The 26,097-nt window shown below is 39.3% G+C and overlaps 1 protein-coding gene across 2 annotated transcripts in view; it reads left to right on the forward strand.

Moving 5' to 3' along the window:
* Positions 1-26,097, forward strand: part of LOC126412261 (cytoplasmic FMR1-interacting protein) — a 149,843-nt gene that overhangs the window by 23,356 nt on the left and 100,390 nt on the right. For both annotated transcript variants that reach the window (XM_050081765.1, XM_050081766.1), the window contains exons 3-8: positions 11,276-11,455; positions 11,543-11,724; positions 11,811-12,141; positions 12,249-12,452; positions 18,291-18,482; positions 18,565-18,779. In XM_050081765.1, the coding sequence (XP_049937722.1) occupies positions 11,276-11,455; positions 11,543-11,724; positions 11,811-12,141; positions 12,249-12,452; positions 18,291-18,482; positions 18,565-18,779 (1,304 nt within the window). The remainder of the gene's footprint in view (positions 1-11,275; positions 11,456-11,542; positions 11,725-11,810; positions 12,142-12,248; positions 12,453-18,290; positions 18,483-18,564; positions 18,780-26,097) is intronic.

Consider the following 26,097-nt stretch of genomic DNA (forward strand, 5'->3'; position numbering starts at 1 on the left):
TTTTTAACCAGGAAACCCGGGAAAAATCCGGGAATTTTTTTCCTTGTCCTCGTATACACCCTGTAAATATTTAACGAGAGTGGTGTGGGTTAACGTTGTGATAAGCAAACAGATTGACTGATGATGTCATTAATGTGAAGGTGATAGGTGGCTTACAAAACAGCTGATGGTTGGTATCACAAATAACATGAAAACATTAGCAAAATAAAATCTGAAAAGTCATTGGATCTTCTGGAGACCAGGGGGCTTTGGGTTGGCTTGTTCTTGTTATTAACACTGTCATACACATTAGAAAACTTGACAAGATCAGGCCACAATGGAAAGATAGGGGATTTTGATCAGGGATGTAAATGTAGCCATGAAATACATATTGTATTTAAGACAAGGCATACTGGCTGCCGCACCGCGGTTATTGTTGCAGGTACCAGTGACTTTTGTAAGACAGGTGAGAAATAAGTGCACCTTCTTCATTTGAATGTAGTTGCGCCTAGCAGTGTCTGATGCTGATGAAACTTGGCAGACATTTTGTGTGATGTTCTAATATTCTTGAAGGGCAGTATTCTGGAAACACACACAGTACTTCATAAAATTTGCAGTAGTATCTTGTTTCACTTCTTTTATGATGTGTTGCGCAAACTCTGCTAGGTTGTGTTGGATATTTTTTTCTTCCACTTCCCACAATAGTCGGAATAGTATATTCTTTCATGTTCCCTGACAATCAACAGGGTGGATCCTTAGCAGATGCTGATTTTGTGGGTCGAATTGCTTCAGTTTCCACCATAGTTGCTGCGCCAGGCTGCTGATCAGTAGTCCAAACTCTTGCAACTTCTTTTAGGAATGTTTTAATAGTTTTTTAATGTCTGGATTTAGTTTTTTATACACTTTGTATGCAATCAAAACTCGATTTATTAGAAACAAAACTACTTTCTTTGTCCATTTATTGATTTTTTGCGTTTTTCTGTTGTATGTGTGGATGCATTGTAAACTGTTATCATTCTCACCTCCCTTTTATCTTTCTATACCTGCAGCAACATGTCACCTTGTCTTCAAAATGTAGTGTCACCTTTCTTTACAGATTTGGCATCTCTTTGTAGACACTTAGGGGGACCTCAGTTGATTCATATTGTATCACAAGCTCTTGTTTTCCCTTCTAGAAGTAGAGTAGCGTACACCTTGAGCCGTTGCCACAGTGGCATGTCGAGTAGTCCCCTGTTCAAAATGTTGGAGGAATACAACATTGAATATGGTGTTTCCAATTAGGAGTTACAAAATACTGGCCTGTTCTACCCTTGCAGCATGGGGGTGGGACGCCACATGCCGTTGGATACTCAAGGGCTATTGAGTAGTATATTGTAAATTATGATTGTGTATCCATTTCTATTTCTCCGATTACATTGCCATCTGTGGTGAAACAAAGAAAATGCTTCAGACAAAATGTATGTAGAGTTTGCCGTGGAATTGTAATCTGCAGTAAATAATGGGGCTTCCCATTGAAGGTTTCAAGTTTACCCCTGATACCACCTGCGTGGCGTGGGGTGGTGTGGTGGATTGAGTTTGGTATCATTAGATGTCCCCCTCTTAGACAAACAGATTGGAACTATACCTTTTTTTGATCCAATTTGTAGTTGTCAAGATATTTCATTGTCTTCAGTTAAAATGAATATCCTGTCTATTGAAACTCTGTTCACATTAAAAAATTATGTACTTACACTTGAAACAGGAAACATGGTATGAGTGCTTGGGATAATGTAGTTTAAGTGTAATTAACATTATTTATTCATATCATTTCACTTTTTTTCTATGAAAACAAGAGATACTTAATCATCTTTGTACCACATTCCATGTGTTTCAAATTGCAACCACCAGGTGATAATGTTTTTTGTAGTTATAAACAACTTCCATGATTTTATTTAGTGAATTTACTTTACGCAGCAGTACACAGTTGTTAGCGAGAGTGTGTAAGGCCTGCAAGGAACTGTGTGGGAGGCCCAGTACGATGTAAGATCGTGAGCAGCACTCTGTGATGTAATAAATTGTACACCTGAAATAACAGACTTTTCCCATTATGTGAGAGCCGTTCTGTTATCTGCCCTGTTTTCACACAAGGAACTGAATAGGAAACATCAACCACAACAAAACAGTGAAATAAAGATAAGTTCTGGTCAACGCTTGTTATTTTGAACAATCTGTGTTACACCCACCAAATTTCAAGAACAATTGTTTCAGCTACTATTGACAGAATTAATATTTACTTAGAATTATTTTCTGTTGACAACATTTATCCCCAGCAGGGTGGTTACATGGCAACCTGTCTGTGACTCAACACTTCCTCTATGTGGTGAGCAGCATTCTGTCCTTACCATGTATTTGTTATTTCATCCTGTTTGATTTAGTTGTGTTTCTCAGTTAGCTTTTCTGAGGTTATTTATCTATTTATATTCATCTGATAGCTATTTATAGGCTTCTGAAAGCGTAAGATGTTGAGCCCTTGTCACCAAATGTGGGGTCTTGCCCACTCATCTTGTATATGGTGCCTAAAGGATGCTGCATTCTTGGAATGCTGTACAACAGTTCAAGCAAATAACATTAGTGGTTTTATTTCAATAAAGCAGGTTGACAATACTTAACTTAAATGTACAATGGTGTCGCAAGCAATGGGTGACATGCAACATAAATCCGAGTCCTTGCTATACACAATGTTTAAACAAGCAGTGGGTATGAATCACTACAATCTGATATCATGGCACTCTCTGCTAGTCCACACGAATGCTCTGCAAATATTGTCCACTAATGTCTGGCTGAGGCTGGCAGGAGCGGTGCTTATATTTGCTTCAGCTAGGTGCTGCTCCTATCATTGTGACGTCCTGGTCAGTGGACTGTTGGCCGACATTGTTTCACCGCCTTCACTGGTCTTGCGTTCTTCTTCTTCTTCATTCCAGCACTTGTGATTATGCCAGAAACGTCAGAGTCTCTGTCAGAGCCAATTGGAAGACGTGAAAGTGCGATCACATTATCATGTTGAGCTGTTGGACAATACACAATCTCGTACTTGTATTGAGAAAACAACAAAGCCCATCTTTGCAATTTTTGGGCAGTTCCTACAGGAACCGGTTTTGTTGGATGAAACAAGGACTGCAAAGGCTTGTGATCCGCTATTAAGTAGAATTTTCTGCCATACAAATAGTGGTTGAATTTGATGACACCATACACAGTAGCCAAAGCCTCTTTTTCAGTTTTCACTGAATAGTTAAACTGAGCTTTGGACAACGCTTTTTAGGCAAAAGCAATAGTGAAGCGTCAACTTTCAATACAACTGAGCAGTGCTTCAAAGTTTTGAAAAGCTTCCTGGCACTTTTCTGTCCAAAACAAGGGGACATTCTTGCATTGCAAGTGATGCAAAGGAGCTGCAATTTGCGCAGCATTAGGTATAAAATGAATATAATAGTTCATTTTTCCTAAAACCGACGGCAATTCTGTGACATTGAGAGGAACTGGCAAATCTCATATGACTAAGAAGTGCAACTGAAGAGAACATCTTGACTGTTTATGACATAACCAAGATACTGCAACCCAGGTTTTAAAAAATCACACTTGTCCAGTCAACACTTTAGTCCAGCGCCAGATAGCACATGAAACAAATCACGTAAATTTGAATATTTTCTTCAGGTGTATGACCTGCTACTACAATATTGTCCAAATAATTGAACAGTTTGTGCAGTCAGCTGTTCCAAATACCATTGGAAAATAGCAGGTGTGGAAGCACTGCCAAAAGGCAAATGCAAATATTTAAACAAGCCCAAATGAGTATTTAGTACACACACTTTTTGAGATTCTTCATCGAGCAGTATTTGAAGATATGCATCATGCAAATTAATTTTCAAAAAGTAGCGTCCAGCGCCTAATTTGTCCATGAGATTCTCTGGTTGTGGCAATGGACAAGTATCAATGACAGTTTGTGGGATGACTGAAGACTTAAAGTCAACACAGAGGCAAATGCGACCTGAGGGTTTGGGGAGCAAAACTAATGGACTTGCCCATTGACTACCTTGTATGGGCACAATAACTCTGCTACCTTGCAATTCTTTAAGTTCAGCAGTGACTTAGTCCCATAACGCAGTGGGAGCAGTTCTGGCCTGGCAAAATTCCGGCTGAGCATTGTCTTTCAGTGTAAAACATACAACAAAATTGTTAGCTTTGCCTAAACCTTCAGAAAAGAGTTAAGAGAAGTAATTTAGAAAGTTAGCTGGACTGTATTTTGCACTGAATGTAGACACTGACAACACATTGTTGTGAATGTTAAAGCCAAACAAATCAAATGAATTAAGACCAAATATGTCCTCACACTTGCATGATTGTAGCGCTGTAAAAGTCACTGTTCGCTTATGAGAGCAGTACATGGTGGGCAAAGTACATTTTCTGAGAACGGGAATGTCTTGTCCATTATAAGTTGTCAGTTGCGTGCTAGTTTTAGACAGGTGTGGGGAGCCTAACAGTTCATATGTGTGACGATTTAGCAATGTGACAGAGGCACCCGTGTCCAACTGAAATTTGACGTTTCCCACAAATAAATAAATGAACAAAAAGTTTGTTTGACTGGTGTATCACTGACGCAACTGCACTCTTGCTAGTTGCAGACTTGGAATATACTACATTTAATGACATGGGCCTCGGAACTAAATTTTTGGGAGTGGGTAAAATTCTTATGTTTGTTCTGTTGCAAACATACAGATTGCAGATGTCCTTTCCTATCACAAGCGTAGCACTGAGCCTGTCAGGAGGAGCCGCCTGGGCATTTGTACCGTGAATAACACCTAGGGCAAGACTTAATTCTGTTTGTCTGTGTAGCTGCCTGTTTAACTAACTGCTTACACGGGTGTGGAATGTTGTTTACTCGGCATGGCTTGTGCACGCCGCCAGTGTGGAATGGGGCGATTGCAACTACGGAACTCAACCCAGCAAATAGGTGGGTGCTCAAATGTATGAGCCGACAAGGCACCGAAATCGTACTGATCTAATACTTGCACTACCTGCTGAAATGATGGATTAGACTGTTTTAAAATTTGTTCTCCGAGTTTGACATCAGGTACATTGTACACGATCACATCACACAACATAGCATCTGAATACAAAGCATCGCAAGCACATTCGAATTTGCATTTACTTGTCATAACCTGCAAATCTGTTACCCGCTAACTATAAGTTTGTTCTGACCATTTTTTGCAATTAAAGAATTGATACCCAGCTGCTACCATATTCACTTGTTGGTAATAATAGTTAGCTAGCGAAGCAATAATCTGGTTGTAACTAAGTTCACTCTGAATGGCATTAGGAAAAAGTTTTTGAATGAGGCAAACACTGCACTTCCTATTGTGGATAATAGATAGGGAAGTTTCACAGTACCTGAAACATTATGGGTTAGTATATGGGCCTCGTACTGGGCCAACCACTCGAATCATTTGTCTTCCTGTTCACAAAACTGTCGAAATGGTGGTATAGCAGCTGTAGTAGGCAGTGCCTGTTCCATCGGGCGCACAGCGTTGACGAGTAGCTGCTGCACCTTGTCGAGTAGTGCTGATATTTGCTGCGTGTGAAACTGAACATCTGCATTAGCTGTGTTGCATCTAACACTTGCGGCTGTGGTGCCTGAGCAGGGGGCGGGACAGGTGGGATGGTCATGTTGGAAGATACAAATGCAACAAACAGACAAAAATATGTACAAAGAAATTTTCTGCAACACACACCTGAAAACACGAATTAGCAAAAACGACAACAAACTGTTAAAGCAATATGCGCCCCTGCAGAGTAAAGACAAGAGAGAATTAAGGCACCAGCAAAAATATGGAAAGGAGAATTCCATGGCTGCCAGGCACAGAGTTCGGTTGGATACTCGTCGCCAATAATGTTGAGTCCTTGTCAGTAAATGTGGGGTCTTGCCCACTTGTCTCATATAGGGTGCCTGAAGGATACTGCGTTCTCGGAATGCAATGGTGTTGGACGTGATGGGTGACATGCAACATAAATCCAAGTCCTTGCTCTACACAGTGTTTAAATAAGCAATGAATATGGATCACTGCAATCTGATGTCGTAGCACTCTGCTAGGCCATGCTAATGCTCTGCAAATACAGTCCACTAATGTCCTGCCGAGGCTGGCAGGAGCGATGCTTATATTCACTTCGGCTATATGTCGCTCCTATGGTTGTCGTGTCCTGGTTAGCACAGTATTGGCCGACGTCTTTTCACCGCCTTCTCTGGTCTTGCATTCTTCTTCTTCTTCATTCCAGTGCTTCTGGTTATGCCAGAACATAAGGAACCTACTAACTAGTCTTCTGTGTATCATTCACAGTGGCCATATGCCAGTGTGAGAGGCATTATGTATTCCGTACATTCAACTACGTCACTAAAGCAGCAATAGTTGCCCATCAGTAACAATAAAAAATATATATTCCTTTGATAACTACATTTTGGCTGACTTTTGCCTTCAGACAGCTGCCCTCTTGCAATTTAATCTTGGATAATGGACTTCGTTTTTGGTGTCAGTTCAAGTATCTGAATAGAGGATCTTCATCTGTTTTTTTCTCCTTAAATGAGAATGAGCCCTTACGCTAATGTCCATCAGCTCTTCTTTATCAGCTCAGTTTAAATCAAGAAAGGCACTAGCCACTTATTCTGCTTGTTGTTTGTGAAAATGTCTTAAGGATAGTTTAATGAGTTCTTTGATTAAACGGAAGTGGATTATTACAAATTCGCTCATTGTATGAATCAAGGCAATATAAATCAGAATTAGATTAGCCAGCTGTTGGACAAATGATGACTACTTTCAAAATTCTCATAATAAATATAATGCTCAGAGTATCATTAACACAGAACTTGGTAGAACGTGTGACAAAACACTACAGATTATGTTAATGTTACTGCAGATGACTTTTTTAAAAATGGTCAAAGGCTAAGGTCAGTTCCCAACTCCTGATATTCAAAGCCCACGCCTGACTCTAACTCTGCTTATGTTAATGAGTTTCTACAAAAATTTGCAAACACTGTAATAATTTGTATCTGGACGGAAGTAGAAGTACACGGTTTTAAAAAATCAGTGACAAAACTGAGCTGAGCTGCTCCAAGTCTGAAGACATTTATAGCCTTTCAACTGTGAAACACATACGCTCTACTGAACACAGCTGTTAAGATGTGCATTTTAAAGCCCGTGGTTACTAGACAATTTTTTTCTTTTGGTCCATACTATTTCCTCCCAAAACATGGAAGGTAAATAGACAGTGGTAGAAGAGATTTGTTTCATAGTATCAAAGATGAAGTAATGCTTATAGCTCTTAAGGTCAGTATTTTAGACTTTTTTTTTTGCTTCAAATAATCATTCCTGTCATATCCCTGAATTTTGACCATTTCTCCTGGACACCTAGTACATGCATTTGTTTATTTGATTGTGTATAGTTTGGAATATAGTGTGTATTACAGTACAGTAAGTAGTCTCCTTTTCTCTAACATGTTAATCTCTAATGTAGAAGTTATTTTTAAAATTAGACCCGATAGCAAATGCATGCAAATGCTTAAAGATGGATGATAAATACCTTAACATATAATACAATAAAAATTTCAAAGAAGTGTGGTCCACATCAATTTGAATGTCAGCAGTGTTTTAATGTTATTTGTTATTATTTATGGATTTGCTCATTTCCCCCAACCTTCTCTCTTGTGGGTTTTTACATGGCACTGGTAATAAGAGCCAGTCTTGGTTCCACCATTTCCTTCTGATGTTTCACTGTCTCATGTTATTTATTAGGTACGTATCTCACAGTGGAGGTCGTAGAGAATGCAGTACTGGTCACACAATTTGAATATGCATCATTCTTCTGGAGCTACACCTGATAGATACTTCAGCACTTCCCATTTGTTGAATGTTTACAGAAAGCCATATTCATATGTACCCCTGTATCTTGGGTAGCTGAAATATTTCTCTCTCTCTCTCTCTCTCTCTCTCTCTCTCTCTCTATCTATCATCTTTTTTCTAGAAAATGAATGAAAGGAGTAATATCAGTAATTGTGGTGACTATTCTCATCTTTAGATGGATTATTTATAAATTGACTCTGCAGTTATAAATAATGAAAGTCACTGTGAATTACTAATACTGCCTTGTAACATAATAACTGACTAATCACATCACAGTATTGGACTATAATAACAAAATTATTAAGCATTTGTGCTGTGGACTAAACCATGGTGGTCTGGCAAACTAAGCCAGACCAAAGAAGCACACAGTCCTGTGTTGGTGTATTGATAAAGCGTAATATTTTCTTAATTTTGGAAATGATACCTATTAGTATCTACTTCTGTGTGCGAAACAACTTAGCCATGAAGAACACGTGGTATAGAAGAAGGAAAGTCAAAATAACGAGATACAGCTGGTATGGTAAGCTCAGGACTATGATAGACTTCATCTCTGGTAGCAAAGCTGGTCAGTATGTTATGGATGTTAAAGTCATACCCAGTGAGTGCCTAGATAGCGACCACCAGCTATTAACTGCTGACCTAAAAGGTGTTCAAGTGCCAAAGTTTAAAGAAAAGAGAATGTCGAAGTTTAAGACTTGGCTGTTGAAGGGCATGGAGAAAAATAGAAAGTATAAAGCACAAATAGCAGCCAAATTACCCAAAATTGAGAAAGGGGAATAGAAGAAGAATGGTCCTTATTCAAAGAAACCTTTGTTAGAGAAGCCACGGACATCTGTGGAAAAATGAGTGCCGCAACAAAAGAGAAGGAAACTCCTTGGTGGATAGAGGAAGAATGTCAGGGAAGTAGGAAATTATAATACAGAGTACTAAAGAGCAAATGAAATGAATATGTAAAAATCCTTGTCCTTGAAATAGATGACGGTAACTTAATACGAACAGAAGAAGGAATCAGGGATGAAATGGAAAAAGTACTTCAACATGCTGCTAAATGGAGATGGGGACAACACAACCATCGACGACTGTAGAGTAATTAATGAAGTCCAAACTAGTGGACACCCATTAACATCACGGAGATAGAAACAGCATTGAAGAGCGTGTGGAATGGGAAGTTGATTCAGACACGATAAAGGCAGCTGATATAGTAGGCGTAAGTCAGCTATATAGAGTGTTATCAGTGGTTCGGAAAGAAAACAAAATCCCAGAAGACTGGAGTAAAGGAGTCATTGTCCATCTGCTCAAAAGAGGCAAACAACGAAATTGTGGAAATTACAGAGGCATCACACTGCTGTCACACACCTTGAAGCTGTTAGAAAAGATCATAGAAATGAGAATCAGAAAGATAGTAGAACCTTCACTTGAGGAAGAACAATGTGGTGTCAGGTAAGCCGGAGATACTATGGATCCTATTTTTGCAATAAGAATGTTGACAGAAAAGTACTGGGAATATGGAACAAATCTTGTGATTGTATTTGTGGACGTCGAAAAAGCGAATGACAGCAAAGTCGAGATGCTGTACCAAAAGTGTTACAGCTGTCTCCAGATAGGCAATGGATGATCAGAATGGTTTGAAACAAAGAGAGGTGTCTAATAAGGAAGTGCCCTATCACCACTCCTGTTTTTAACAGTAACGGACAAGATCATAAAATCTGTCAAGAAAATAGACAGTGAACCAAATGCCCTAGTTTTTGCTGATGATTTGATAGTATGGGGAGAGACAGAAGCTGAAACACAGAGGAAACATAGTGATTGGAACAACACAATCAAAAATTTTGGGCTAAAAATAAGTTAAACAAAGACAGTAGGAATGACCATCAACAGGCAAGGAACAACCTCAAATATATTTCTAGAAGTGGTCAAAGTAAAATCCGTTTCACATTTCAAGTACCTAGGAAGCATGATTTCGAAAGACAACATCATTAAGCAGGAAATACTCAGTAGGCCACAGAAAGCACCCAATTTTTACATCCGAGTCAGAAATCTTCTCTGGGATGATAAAATGCCACGAAAAGCAAAAGCGACCAGTACCACATCTGTTTTGTACTTGTCCTAACGTATGGTTTAGAAACATGTAAACAAAGACCTCAACAGAATTCAGGCAACAAAAGTGAGATTCAGTAGAGCTCTGAATCAAACAACTACAAAGAACAAATTCAGGAATGAGGTGAACAAATAAGTAGCTGGTATTGAGGTTCCAGTTACCTGTGTCCTAAATAAACGCAGACTTCAGTGGTATGGGCACATAATGAGAATAAACAGCCAAAGACCTGCCAAAAGTATTTCAAACTGAGCCTCGTAGGATGAAGTCCACGGGGAAGACCAAGAAAATTCTGGATAGAGACTGTAAGATCAGATGAGCAGGAGGAAGGACACACATGGGAAGCTCTCTTGGAATAGACAGAACTAGATGGCGAGCACTTGTACACCACACCCTGGAACCTGGAGTTGAAAAATGATGATGATGATGATGATGATGATGATGACCATTACAGTGTCCCATGGCCTTCATGGAAGTGAGTGTCTTTCACGTCCTCTCAACTGTAGGGATGATTTGTGTTTGTGCACTGTTCCTTTCCTTTCCTTTATTGTTAAAAATGGCTACCATAACCAGTACAACAATATCAGCAGGCACAGTAGCTAGAAAAAAATGAACTATTGTCCTTGGTGATTAGATGATTGATTGAAGTAGCTACTCCCTTAGCTAATACAGACATATACAAATAAACAAAGAGATTTCATTTTGCTTATAAAATCTCGACCTCTACCGACTGTTGCCTTTAGTGCTGTTGATAATGCAACGGGAACATTGTCGCCGCTAACAGTATGTGCCTTTAGGTATAATTTTATTGTTCTTTTATCATTGTGCAGATAGTTACTTGGAAGATTTTATGTATTCCTTAATAATTCTTTGTCTCCTCATTCTATTGTCAGTCTGAAGAAGATGACGATAGGCTCACAGAAACAGGTTATGTTATCATGAAATGGTCATGTGCTTGTGTCATAATAAGTAGTTGAGGTGGATGTAGAAAAACTTTTTGTATTTTTACGTACTAGTATTCTTAGCATAGGAATAAGTACTGTTAATCTGTGCTGGAAGCAGATTCTTCTGCAAAGGCAGCCTTCTAAATTTCTTTCTTGGATCTACAATCAGATACTGCTTTTGCTGCTGTCTTGAAGGCAACCTCACAGAATACAGTATTTTGTTACTTTTCGTTGTATCTATTCTGAAATTTCCATCAGCTTAATGATTAGTCAGTTTCAATTTCTGCAGAGTGAGTTTACAGTATGAAATTCATCAACAAATTTTGTTTTTGCAGAACGAACTGCTTGAGGAAGGTTTAGTGCACGCTGTAATGCTGTACACATGGAGGTGCTGTTCTCGTGCTATTCCACAGCCAAAATCAAATGAACAACCCAATAGGGTTGAAATATATGAGAAAACTGTAGAAGTTCTTGCACCAGAAGTGAATAAACTCTTGAATTTTATGTATTTTCAGGTAAACCACTTTTATTAACTTCAAAGCCCCTTGTATACATACAAATGCTGATTGTGTAAATTTGCTCATTAATTGTGTTCTTTGCAGAGGAAAGCTATAGAAAGATTTTCTGCTGAAGTGAAGAGATTATGCCATCAAGAAAAAAGAAAAGATTTTGTTTCAGAAGCATACCTTCTTACACTTGGAAAATTTATTAACATGTTTGCTGTTCTTGATGAATTAAAGAATATGAAATCAAGTGTGAAAAATGACTATTCTACTTACAGAAGGTATCACCGTTTGAAAACAGATTGTTTATTTTATTCTCAGTTGAGCTATTAATAACCTGCAAAATATGTATTTGTTTGCTTTGTAGGGCAGCCCAGTTTCTAAAAGTGATGGCTGATTCACAGACACTTCAGGAATCTCAAAACCTTTCAATGTTCCTTGCAACTCAGAATAAAATCAGAGATACAGTTAAAGAAAACTTGGAAAAAATTCCTGGGTATGAGGAACTTTTAGCAGATGTAGTGAATATATGTGTTCACATGTTTGAGACAAAAATGTACTTGACACCACATGAGAAGCACATGCTTGTCAAGGTGATGGGATTTGGACTGTTTCTCATGGATAGTGATCTGTGTAATATCAATAAACTTGATCAAAAGAAGAAGCTGAAGCTAGAGAAGATTGACCGGATATTTAAGGTAAAGAAATTTGAGATTAAAATTCCATGTTTTTACAATTATTCTTTTGTTTACCAAATACATTCTCTCTTAATATCTGTAGCTATACACCTTGTGAATGATTTCAGAACCTGGAAGTTGTGCCACTGTTTGGAGATATGCAGATAGCGCCATTCAATTATATAAAGCGTAGCAAGCATTTTGATCCGTCCAAGTGGCCTCTGTCCAGTTCCAACAGCATAAGTCCTCAAGCTGATTTAATGGTGCACCTGCCCCAGATACGAGAAGACCATGTTAAATACATCAGTGAACTTGCAAGATATAGCAATGAAGTAAGAGTAATTATCACAAGATCTTAATTGGATTATTGATGTGTAGATGCCTCATTTTGCTTGTTATATTAATGGTCATAATTAACATAAATTAACATAACATACATTAACATTGTACAGAATATTGACAGAAAGAAGGCTGTATTGACAATGAAGTGTATTATGAATGGTAAGACAAACATTTCATTGGCTTTTCTGCTATGGTTAAGGTGCCATCTGAGGAGACTTTTTTGCCAAATCTTATTATCTGGTACGTGTTGATTTTGTGTGTGTGTTTTTTTTACAAGTGGTACACACTTATTAAAGGACTGATAAGTGTTGTATTCATACATGTAACAGAAAACAGTGTTCACTGGCTTTCAAGTCTTTTTGTAGTAGGAAGTACATGAATTCACACAAACTGTAGCAGCTGCAGCATCATTTTTTTCTACTAGGAAAAGAGCCAGAGCTTGAAAGCAAGTGAACACTTGTTTTCTGTTATGTGCGTCTATGCGCCACACATCAGTCTGCCATAGGTGAGTGGTTACCTTTCCCTTTTTTTACATATCATTTCATCTAGGAATTTCCATTACTGCTACATGCTTCTTAAACTGCACAGGATGATTGCTAAGTATTTGATGATACCACAGGCTGTGAAGTTTGTGCACTAACTGGAGAGGCATTACATTTGATTTCTGTACAAAGTGTAAATGTGACAGACAAGCAGATAGTAGTCCTATTTCAGCTAACATTCTCAAGAAGATGGTGTTAAATTTTTGGTGACTACAATAATGTGCCTTCTCAGTTGTAATATTTTAGTGTAAGAGGAATGATGAGCCATTTTTCCTTGCCAAAACACTGCGAGTAGAAATCACATGCTGAAATATGGGGTTAGTGGGTTGTCAAGGTGCAGCATATATTCTCTCTTTTTGCAGCCAATTCACCAGCCTGGTATGTGTTAATTCAGAACATCCATATGCCAATGTGGTGGGCAGTGGAGACACATTTTCCTTTACTATGAACTGTGGCACAAACTGCATTAATTGACTGTTCTGTTGGTTCTTGGCAGAATATTTTATACATTATGAATGAAAAATGCATAACACTGGTGTAACATTCCACAATATTTATTATTTTACAAACATATTTTCAGCTTGAAGATTTTAAGCTTGGTTTGTTTACAGAGAGTCTCATTTAATGTTCAAAGATGACAATTCTAATGTTTGATTTTGGACTAAAACAAGAGGAAGAATGTGATGTAAAACTATTTAGCTTAGGTACTCTATGTGGCACATTAAATAATGAACTATGTGACAAATTACAACAATGTTCTGAGGAGAAAAATAAGTTGAACAATACATAGCAAACTTTGGTAACATGTTACAACTGTGTGACTGAACAAGATAACTTGTCCGTAACAGCTCCAGTATTAGAAACAGGTAAAACATTACAAATGAGACTAAACAGGCAAGTGAATTGACTGTAATTATAAAACGTAAAATTTTAACCCAGCAAGTGAAGCTACAGAAACTGAAATAAAGGAAAAATGGGGAATTTGAGTAGAAGGAGAAAATTACAAAGCAACTTGGAAGGCATTATTAGCAGTATCCGCAGTTAGAAGTTGCAATTAAGGTAACTGTGCCTAATCATTCAGTACTGTTGTGACCTGGGGAGTTGAGGTTGCATTGTGACCAGGAGGCCAAGCCCGGACTGTGGATGAGTGCTCCAGTTTGCACCCGGAGACGCCAGTGAAACGTTGATATCTTCAGTAACATTTATTTATAATTTTCAATCTACAGAGTTATAAGGGGTTCAAGCCAGGGTCCTGTGCAAAAGTGCCATGCCTGATTGGTCTGGAGATAATAGCTTGCACATCATCTGTGATAACTAGTAACCAGCAACAGCAGACCACAGCTGTTGCACACATCAGTTTGGTTCTGTCTTGGTACTGAAGTTCACTTGCAGGTAGCTTGCTGACTCATCATCAGTCAACTTGTCATGGTGTCACTGAAACTCAGCATTCTGTCATTCCCTCTGGTTCTAGTGATACAGCCAGAATGGCAGTGTGACAATGTGTCTTGGAGCTCCAAAAGCCTTGTTATTTAAAGGGTCGAGCATATGTCTACAATACAGTGGCTCTGAGTGCATGAGTGTGTATGCCTTCATTTATCAGTCCCGTCAGAGCTCCTTGCATCACTGTGGTAATTCAGTAATTACTCTGCATCAGTGAGCTTCTGCTTACATGTGACTTTGCAGTGGCGCACCGGCATTGAAGTTTGGAAGTTATTTAGTGTTGCTTTACAGTGCCTTGTTATGCAGCACTGCAATGTTTGCATTCCTTCCTTCCTCAGTCTGTTACATTGGTGGTATGCCTTGTTGACGTTCCAACTGGCACACTGCCGCATAGCTACCCTTCTTTGTTCTGAGCTCGCATGGCAGAACTTTGAAAAATTTAGATATGTAGCAAGTAGACACATGTTTATTAATTTCCATTATTCCAAGGTACACTGAATAGCCAAAGAAATTGATACACCTGCCTAATATCGTGCAGGGCCTCTGCGAGCTCACAGAAGTGCCACAACACGACATGACGTGGACTCAGCTAATGTCTGAAGTAGTGCTGGAGGGCACTGACACCATGAATCCTGCAGGTCGGCCCATAAATCTGTAAGCGTATGAGGGGTTAGAGATGTCTTCTGAATAGCACGTTGCAAGGCATCCCAGATATGCTCAATAATGCTCATTTCTGGAGAGCTTGGTGGCCAACGGAAGTGTTTAAACTCAGAAGAGTGTTTCTGGAGCCACTCTGTAGAAATTCTGATGTTTAGGGTGTTGCATTGTCCCGCTTTAATTGCCCAAGTCCGTCGAAATGCACAGTGGACATGAATGGATGCAGGTGACCAGACAGGATGCTTACGTACATGTCACCTGTCGGAGTCGTATCTAGAGATATCAGGGATCCCATATCACTCCAACTGCACACACCACACCACTGCAGAATCTCCACCAGCTTGAACAGTCCCCTGCTGACGTGCAGGGTTCGTGGATTCATAAGGCTGTCTCTCTAACTGTACATGTCCATCAGCTCAATACAATTTGAAACAAGACTTGTCCGACCAGGCAACATGTTTCCAGTCAGCAGCAGTCCAATGTCAGCGTTGATGGGCCCAGGCGAGGTGTAAAGTTTTGTGTCGTGCAGTCATCAAGGGTACACTAACGGGCCTTTGGCTCCGAAAGCCCATACTGATGGCCCAGCGTTGAAATCTGCAGCATTTTGCAGATGGGTTGCACTTTTGTCACACTGAACGATTCTCTTCAGCCGTTGGTTCTGTTCTTGCAGAATCTTTTTCCAGCTGCAGCAGTATTGGAGATGTTTTATCAGATTCCTGATATTCTTGGTACACTCGTGAAATGGTTGTATGGGAAAATCCCCACTTCATTGCTACCTCGGAGATGCTTTGTCCTGTTGCTCGTGCGCCGACTGTAACATCATATTCAAACTCACTTAAATCTTGATAACAGGCCATTGTAGCAGCAGTTAACCAATCTAACAACTGCACAACACACTTATCGTTTATTGACATTGCCAACTGCAGTATTTAAATACACATGCCTATACCAGTTTCTTTGGTGCTCTAGTGTAGTTATTTATCCCTTTGTGGATGTTATGTAAGACTTTGTAACTGAGGTGTTCTTTAAGCAGGTCTTCTGCAAAAGTAGAATGTCCTTTCCTAAGTCTCCACCTTCTGTGGATTTAAGTGGTGATAGTCCAACCCAAGTGTCATGGCTCATGGCTGCCATGTGATTGTCAAGGTGCATATGACACTCAACGTGCTGTGTATTTCCCTACTAGAAAGATAAATCACATCCACATCTGTGGAATGAAAGGTCAGAGTGCTTGCTGAAATAAAAAAGTCTACCCAAAAATATTGGATATTTAGTGTCACATAGTCTAATAATGCTACATTAATACCAAACTGAGCATGATGATGAGTCCATCACTACTTGGAATGTTTTTACATGTTGTAAACTGTAGTTTACAGCAATATTAGTAATTGGCATTTATGGTAATTTCCTTCACAAATTAATTGTTCGAGAACTTGTGCTGTGAATTCAAATGAGGTATCAAAAGAAATGTCCTTTTTTGTAGTATAACCTGTGAGCACCATGCTTTAATACAGTAAATAGTTTGAACTCAAACAGTTATACAGCTAAAGTAAGCCAGAATAAGTGGTTCTTCACAGTAACTGGTGTTAGGATACCAGCACAGTTTAGACCCACCTGTTACCTGTTTCCTGTCATAGTGCTTTTACAATATTCAGTATTTTTAATAGTAATGTTAAATTTATTTAAATAGCCCATTAATAAAGGCTTTTGCCCTTTGATTATTGTGCATATATTGTACATTCTGAGGGCACTAGGTGAAAGGTCATTGAAAGGCAATTCGGAATAACTGACCACTTAATTTTTGTGTTAATTTGTAAATGGGATTTCATTGTGTAAATCATTGTTGCAGAAAGGTTTCAATATGTATTTTGTATATGTGTAGACTGCAGCAACAAATGAAAATTTGTACCAAGGCCGGGATTAGAATCTGAGTCTCCTGCTCCCTAGGCAGATGCACTAACCACTAGGCCAATCTAGCACAGTGGCTTTGCACAACTGCATGTGCTATGCTAGCATGCCTTCCTCCTCAATCCAAATTCCCATTCGTGTCTCAGCTCACTTGGTATTTGCCCTGAACTTGAATAGTATTGCAGAGGCACTCTAACTATACTGGAAAAGGAACTCGGTGTCAAATGAAATGGGTGGGGATTCTCCCTCAAGCCCTGGCATAAGTGCTTTAATAAAATGAAATTATATGGCTCCAGAGAACTTTTCAAGTCCCAAACATTTATGATGTATCTGTTTTACAATTATTTGAGACTTGAAAAGATCTCGGGAACTAGGGCCTATGTAGTTTTATATGAATACCTATTTTATCAGTAACTAGGGAAGCAATAGACTTATACTATAGTTTGTGGGTGGCAAATGACTACAAGAAAGGGGATTGTCATTATACGTGTATAGTTCTAAAGTTTTATTGGTGGTGCTTTTGATTGAACAAACAGGGCAGTGTGACATCAGTGGCACTTCATAAGTAAGATGTGAAAGTTTTGTGTCACAGTCTGTGCAGTGAGTTTGATGATAGGCAGTGCTGGAGAGAGAATTTTTTGTGGCATATTGGCTTCGTCGATTGTGGAAGACTGTAAATTTTACACAATGTGTGTCTATCTTAATTTGTCATTGACTGGTGACAACTGTTTAACTTTTGATGGATATCAGACACTGAAGCCAGGTGAAATGTTACAGTTTGCAGTAAGTTGTTATGTGCTGCAGTTAACTAAAGTCAGTTGAAATTAATGTCTTGTGAAGCAGTAGCACTAATGAGAAGCTAAATAGATATAGTATGAATGCATGTTCTCACAACGATATCCATTAATAAGCCGCGGGTTCCAAGCTGCATCAAGTGGTTAACTGTCCACACATTTTCGGCAGAGATCGCCCTGCCATTGTCCAGTGGCTGACTATCTAGTGGTCAGGTAGGGCATTAAACACTAATCTGCAAACCTTCAGATATTCTGTAAGACTGGAGCTTTGAAAATAGATCAAGAAATGTACATTAATAGTACTGTATTGCCCATGAAAGGCACATGTCCAGATTTAAGTCTCAGACTGCGAGATACTTTCCATGTATCAGGAAGCACCGCTTGTGTTTTATCAATTATGTTTAGGCTTTGATCTTTCTCATCTGAAGTTAATTTCTCCTGCTAAGTGATATCTGCAGTTACTAGGTAACAAAGGACTTTTTCATTATAGGTAACAACAACATACAAAGAAACAAGGAGTGATGCAGAAAATAAGGAAACAGCAGACTTAGCATTAAGGGGTTTGCAGCTGTTATCAGAGTGGACTAGCGTTGTAACTGAATTGTATTCGTGGAAACTTCTTCATCCGACCGACCACCATCAAAATAAAGAATGCCCACCAGAAGCAGAAGAATATGAGAGGGTAAGTAGCCCCCCCCCCCCAAAAAAAAGCTTTCCTTCATATGCTAGTAAAATAACTCACTTACAACAAATTTATGCCTTAGGCAACACGTTACAATTATACAGATGAAGAGAAATTTGCACTTATTGAAGTAATAGCAATGATAAAAGGACTGCAGGTGCTAATGGCCCGAATGGAGACAGTATTCACTGATGCAATACGACGTAATATATATGCAGAATTACAAGACTTTGTTCAACTTGTTTTGAGAGAACCATTGAGGAAAGCAATAAAAAACAAAAAGGATCTCATCAGGAGGTAAGAATATGACCTGTCAGTTTAGTGACTACTTTTTTCTGTTTGTTACTACTGGGATTTTGATGAAGTGGTTTGTGCTCTGCTGTTATTTTATCCCATTTGTTTTTCAAAGGATAGCTCTATAAAACAATTTTCAAACGATTTCTGCCATAACTAACAAATATTTCTGAGCAAACTGTATTATATTTGGCCATTGCAACTGTGTGCCATCATTGGTTATGGTGGTAGCTGATTTTACTAAAATATTATACATTTTTGAGTCTTACAAAAATATTGTTTGAGAGTTGTGATATTGCAATAAGTCCATTAAATATAATTTTGAAATTAAAACAAATCATGTTTGGCAAGCAATACACACACACACACACACACACACACACACACACACACACACAAGTAAATTAAGCATTCCAGATCACAGACTTGACCTTCAAAAATTCCAAATTTTGTGCTCTATTCTTTCTGTCATTTGGAACTTCTGAAATATTAGATTTTGATTCAGATTTCCTAGCTTCCTTAATTCATCCTATTGTGGTCCTCTTCTTCCATAGATACATGACTGTCTGTCCAGTCAGTGTCATGCCATACAAATGTCTTCCGCCTCCTCATCCTCATGCTCTTCAAACTTCTGCATATGTTGTGGCAGACTCTTGTGATCTTTTGAATTTTCCACCTGTCCTCATGCTGGATCATGCCCACAAATTTTCTTAAGATTCTCCTTCCCAAGACCTCTCACTTTTCCATGTTGTAGTTCATTAAAAGGTATTCACTGATGTATAAGCATTTTGTTTTGATAATAATATTAAGCTGTATTGAAAATTCACTTATTGTGAACAGGTTTTCCCAGAGCAAGTAATCTTTCCATTTTTGATATTGTATTGCTGGTAACATTTGTTTTCAATCCATTCTGGCTTTCAATCTTCCAAGTACTTGAATTTCTTGACCATTTCAATCCTTTTCTTGAGATCTTTTGCTTTGTTCCTGGTGATCTCCAAGAGATTGACTTGTATTGTCATGTCTGCTGAGCTGTGTTAAAGGATTTTGCAAGAATTTAATCACTTCTGACTTTCTTCCTAAGCATATTTAATTGTTTCTTGACTGTAAAATTCTGCATCTACATTCATATTCTACAGCCACCATTAAATGATGGCAGAGTGTCCCTTCCATAGTACCACATATGGTGTGCAGGAAGAATGATTGTTCAAATGCACCTGTGTGTGCTGCTGTTAGTCTAATCTTATTTCCCAATCCCTGTGACAGTGACATGTAGTGGTTTGTAGTAATAGCCAATATTCTTAGTTGGTTCTTCTGCTTTGTAAGTTGGCTTTTGTGGGATAGTTAAATCATCTTCAAACATCTTCCAGTTCTGTTTTTTCAGTGTCTCCATGGGTCAAACAAACATGTGACCATTCTTGTCTGCTTTGTCTGCTTTTAGGATGATGGAGCATGGAGTGTTGTGAGGCAAGCCACTCGGTGTGCTGGACAGTAATGATACAACATTAGTGGAACAAGAATTTATTCATTAAAGTTTGCAATCATGTATTCTCCTCTTTCTCTGTGCCTAGGCCGGCAGTGATACAGCATGTGGCCTTGGAACTCAGAACTTTCTGACGTTGTGTTAGCAAAATGCGGAGGATGTGGCTCTCGGCGTCTGGCTCACGTAATCGTGGTCTTGGGTGGGAGACAGGCCTCATGGGCAAATGGCCAATGATGTTGCCTGTATGGCAGGTGTCACTGACCAGAATGGAGACTGCAAATTACGAGAGCACCTCAAAGAGGTGTGCTCGGGTAATGCCTCACATCTCTGTATGGTGTGTAGATGAACAACAGAATATTACTTCCCCAAGGAAGGCAGACATTGTCAATGACTGCTTACAGGTACTATTCGAGGGGGGGGGGGGGGGGAGCAGAGGTTAGTGTGTGTCCTGAATACTGTGACAGGTGGACAGTGCGTCAAGCACCATCAGTTTGGCTCAGCAAGCCATAGATAGAAGTCTTCAAGTCTACTCATCAGTGTTTGCAAGGTCAGCAGCTCACAGTGACAGAGTCTGGTAGATCAGACATGTAGCAGCCTTCAAAAATGGTTCAAATGGCTCTGAGCACTATGGGACTCAACTGCTGTGGTCATCAGTCCCCTAGAACTTAGAACTACTTAAACCTAACTAACCTAAGGACATCACACACATCCATGCCCGAGGCAGGATTCGAACCTGCGACCGTAGCAGTCGCACGGCTCCAGACTGCGCGCCTAGAACCGCGAGACCACCGCGGCCGGCTAGCAGCCTTCGAGGTGAAAGTCATCGAGGTGAATGGTAGCAGCACATCACAGGTTTGGCCTTGTAGCTGATGTGCTGCAATATAATGATTGACACTAAGGCTCAAAAGTGTATGTTTTTTTTTTACTACTAGTTTGTGACAGTGACGCTATGTCGAGCTGGCGATGATGGAATGTGGCCTACTTCCACGCTCATCAGTGGTCTTCACCACCCCTCTATTTCATAAGAATGGCATTCAGGACTTCAGCTTGTTGCTTTTCCACCATATCAGCAAGCTGATAGCTTCTCTTGTGAAACTTTTGCTCTTTTATAAAATCCAGCTGTTCGGCTACAGTGATGAGATATCTTGTCTTCACTGAGATCTTGTTGCCGAGTTTCATTCAACCTCCTCACTCTGAAGGTGAGGCTGTGTGATCTCTTCCAGATTTGTTCGGCTGTCCATTATGTCGGCTTTCTACCTGTTTGTCATTTTGATTGTGACATGGGGCATTGGCTGGCTTGCCCCTGGCTGGAGAGGACTACAGGAAAATTTCACATTTCTCCAGAATACATTTCTGCTATGTGATATTTCTCTACATTCAATATCCATATTCTAGAATTGGTCATACAAGTGTTTTGTAAGCAGCCTCCTTTGTAGATTGATTACATTTCCCTAATATTCTACTAATGCATTGAAGCCTGCCACCTGTTTTACCTACGACAGAATGCATGTGATTGTTCCATTTCATAACCCTACAAATAATTACACCCTGTTATTTGTGTGAGTTAACTGATTCCCATAGGATACTAAGCTTTTAATTTTGTGAACTGTGCAGTTTTCTATTTCTGAATATTTAAAACAAATTGTCAGTCTTTGCACCTCTTTGATATCTAATCAATATGTGACTGAATATTTGTTCAACTTTTTTTCAGACAATACTTTATTATAGAAATCAGATTTTATGCAAGAACTCTGAGGTTACTATGGTCTGCAATGTTATTAATATACAACATGAACTGTAATGGTCGCAACACACCTGAAGTTACTTCTATATCTTGCGATAACTCTTCATCCAAGACCGTCCCTACCAAGAAATCTTCAATCCAGTCACAAATTTTGTTTGATACCGCATATGATAATACTTTTGTTAATAAGTGAAGGTGTGGTACACAGTCAAACACATTTTGGAAGTGAAGAAATACTGCATCTCCCTAACTGCCTTGATCTACAACTTTCAGGATATCAAGTGAGAAATGCTTGAGTTGTATTTATATGGTCTATATTTGAGAATCAGTGCTGGTTGGCATGGGGAGGTTTGAGATACCTCATTACTTTTGAGCTCAGAATATGTTCTAAGACTGCACAACAAATGAATGTCAAGATTGTTGGACTGTAGTTTTGTGGATCACTTCTGCTATCCTTGTAGCGGATGTGACATGTGTTTTGTACCGAGGCTTGGTAGTTATGGATAAAACAGCAGTCAAGAAGACAGTTACAGGAAGAAATAAAACTATCAAGCAACTGTACGGTGTATGTGGGTTACAGGAAGACATAGCACTGAGGAAGTAAGCACTTAGGATGTTACTAGAGGAGATAGCACCAGTCTGGTAACTCCGTTGAAGTGTGCAATGGGGCCCTAACACTGAGTTTTAATCCATGGCGTAAGTCTGTAAGTAGGTATCCACCGAGGGAAGGATATGTCATGTTGGTGGAATTCAGCACTGTTCAGGAGTCGTTTTGAATAAGGAACTGCAGAGCAGTTGGCACAATTGCCTGGTGTAACTCCCAATGGTGACTGATTTCTTGGAGGCCGTGCACTGGCCTAAGTGCTGCTGAGGTGGAAGTATACTGTGTGGACTACCTTTGTGCATGTGACTTATGGATGGAAATAGTTCTTCACTGGATGTGCCTCCTGTCATGAATTGGAGTATTGCCAAAAGGCAATAGTAGTGCCTGCAGTGGTGGCATTCTGAGTTCTCACCAAAAACAAACCACATTGTTATTGTTGGGATGGCTTGCTATGTGGAACTCTGGTTTTCATAGTTGGCTTGCATACACACGTGCTGATAGCAGACGGTGCTTGAGGCTTCAGTGGGACATGGGTGTGCGTGCGGTTGCAGTCCAATCAGAGTGTGGGTTCAGATATCCCACTGTAATTTCTTCCAACCATCGGGCCCAGTTTTTTGTTAGAGATCTACAGTATATTATGATTGAAAGAAGGGCCAATTCGGCCAAAAAATTGGTATATAATCTGATAGGGATTCCACTGGGCACTGAAGCTCAGTTTAATTTTAGTGATTTCAGCTGTTTCTCAATTCCACTGACACTAAACTTTTCTTTGCAGTGGTTTGAGAATTAAATTGATGCAATACTCGTGGCCTTTCCTATGGAAAGGAACATTTGAAAATGGAGTTCCAGCATTTTGCTTTGGCACCTGTCTCTTTCATCAGTGCCTGGACACTAACTTTGGTGCCTAACAAATTACTGGAATTTCTTTGGGTTTTGGGAGAGATCTTTTGGTAATACTCTACTATGGTAGTCATTGATGTTATGCTGAATTGCCCTCTTTGGCCAAATGCTTTTCATTCAGCACCTCTCTGTCTGTAGCGCTATGCTGTAGTTTACACCTATTATGCAGTTCAAAGAATGTCATGATTTACTTCTGAGAGCTACTGATAAAATTTATTTTTGAAGAATCACTTGTGGTTCACAAACAGTCTTCTGCTTCATAAGATTATTTTCATAAAAACATTTACACGCTCACACTAGGTGATAAAATCAATGGTGCCAAATAATGAAAGCCATGAATAAATCACTGTTGTCAAATACTAAGAAATTACATCTACATCTACAAATATACTCCGCTAGCCACCAAGCGGTGTGTGGCAGAGGACACAATTCACGCCAGAGTCATCTTTCCCCACCTCTGTTCCACTCGCAGATCACACGATGGAAAAACGACTGTCTCAGCGCCTTAGTACGAGCTCTAATTATCTTTGAATGGTGATCATTGCGTGATTTGAAAGTTGATGATAATAATATATGCTGTACATCCTCGGTGAAGATCGGATTTCGGAATTTAATGAGCAGCCCCTTCCATTTAGTGCTCCGTCTATCTGCAAGTGTATCCCACTTCAAACTCTCTATCAGATTTGTAATGTTCTCGCGATGGATAAATGTACCAGTCATGAATCTTACTGCTCTTCTTTGGATCTTCTGAATCTCTTGAGTCAGACCCAACTGGTAAGGGTCCCATATGGATGAACAGTACTCTAAGACTGGACGAACTAACGTATTGTAAGCTATTTCCTTTGTTGAAGGACTGCATCGCTTCAGGATTCTACCAATAAACCACAATCTAGAGTTTGCCTTACCCGTTACTTGTGTAAACTGATCATTCCGTTGTCAGTCATAAATATGTCCAAAACAGTGCATGCATTAACCACCAGCATTAACATTATGAACAGAGGCATCGCATATACTGCTGACTGCACAGATGATTGATAATGGTGTGTAGATTGAAACTGGTTGTTCAGTAAAGGAATTTTACTAGCAGCTGTTTGCAGTAAGGGATAACATTCTTCAAATATTTACAATCTGTGGGCCACCACATTCTTAAAATATATTCCTTAGAAGTCTTTACGATGACTGTATACCATAGAGGATTGCTCCCACCATGAACTGTTCTAATAGATGCTTATCTATCAAGTGTGTCGTCAAGAAAGGTGTTTTTTTTTTTAACTTGATCCACAGTTCTTTTGGATGCTCCTGACAAAGACTAAATGTTTCAAGTTGTTCAGTGAGATGTCATACTAAAGCCTCTCAAACTAGTTTGCTGAACATACAAATCTTCCTACTAGTTTTAGCTTCTCTTCATGTTTATTATTACAAGTGTGTCATGGTCAGTGATACCAGTTTCATAGTAATCATCTTGAAAGAGCTCGTGTGTATTTTTTACCATTTGATTTAATACATATCTGTCATGAGCGGGCTTCTGAATTATCTGTTCTAGGCAATTTTCAAAGAGAAGGCTTTAGTAATGATTTGCAGGATATCTTATCATGTCCATCACTTACAATACTTTAACTATCCCTAGTGATTGTTGATCTCGATCATGATGATATCGTAGAGCGACTAATGTATTAGTGAACTCAGATTTTCTGTAAAGTTTTTAGTTACACCTGCAGGTGAGTGGTGTTTGATAGAAACATCCATTTTTAAGTTTATGGCACTCTTGCTACTGTCTTAATCAATCAATCTCATGTGCAGCTTCAGCTTCTACCTTGGTGATTTTGAGTGTCATGTTCACTGTGAAAGATACACCACCTTCATATCCCATTAGCCCATCCTTTCAGTATACACACAAATTTTTCCCCATGAATCTCACTGCTATCAGTTATGGATTTTAATCAGATTTCTGTACCTGGTGTTAAGTGATCACTGCTTTTTAGGAGTACTTCAAATTCTGGCTCTTTGATGTGAATACTTCAGCAGTTAATAATTAGTATTGTAATACTGTCACTTTTGGGGGACATTTCTTTGAATTTTACGCTGATACTGCTGGGTCTCCTACAGCTCTTCTTATCTGGACTATATGGAGAGTCACTGCCTCTGATCTGTAGTGCAGTCCTGATCCTTTCAGGAGCACCCTACAGCTCTCAGCCCTATGGTGCAATTCTAGAGGATGCAGGTTAGCTTGTCACAGAACCTTTGAAACCTCTGTTTCGAGCCGCGTAGTCGATTCAGGATGAGATGGCCACAATCATTTTGGGGACAGTGCTGCAGATTATGAGCTTTGTTGAAATTCCATGGGCAGGGCTGGTCTTCTCAACCTTTTCTTTCGGTTACTGGAACGATCTAAGTATGACCTCAGAACCTAGATGGCAGGTTTTGTTCATTCCAACATGTGCCACAACCTGTAGTTGTTTGCACTGTGTTCCCTAAGTGGCTGCCAGAAAAGCCTCTTCAACATGTTGATGCGGCCCCTGAATATGCACACTTAGGGCGCCTTGTGGTCCTTCTCATTTTGTGTTCGCAATTATCATGTTCTTCTCTTGGAATA

The sequence above is a fragment of the Schistocerca serialis genome, chromosome 7 (genome assembly GCF_023864345.2).
Source record: "Schistocerca serialis cubense isolate TAMUIC-IGC-003099 chromosome 7, iqSchSeri2.2, whole genome shotgun sequence".
Lineage (NCBI taxonomy): Eukaryota > Metazoa > Arthropoda > Insecta > Orthoptera > Acrididae > Schistocerca > Schistocerca serialis.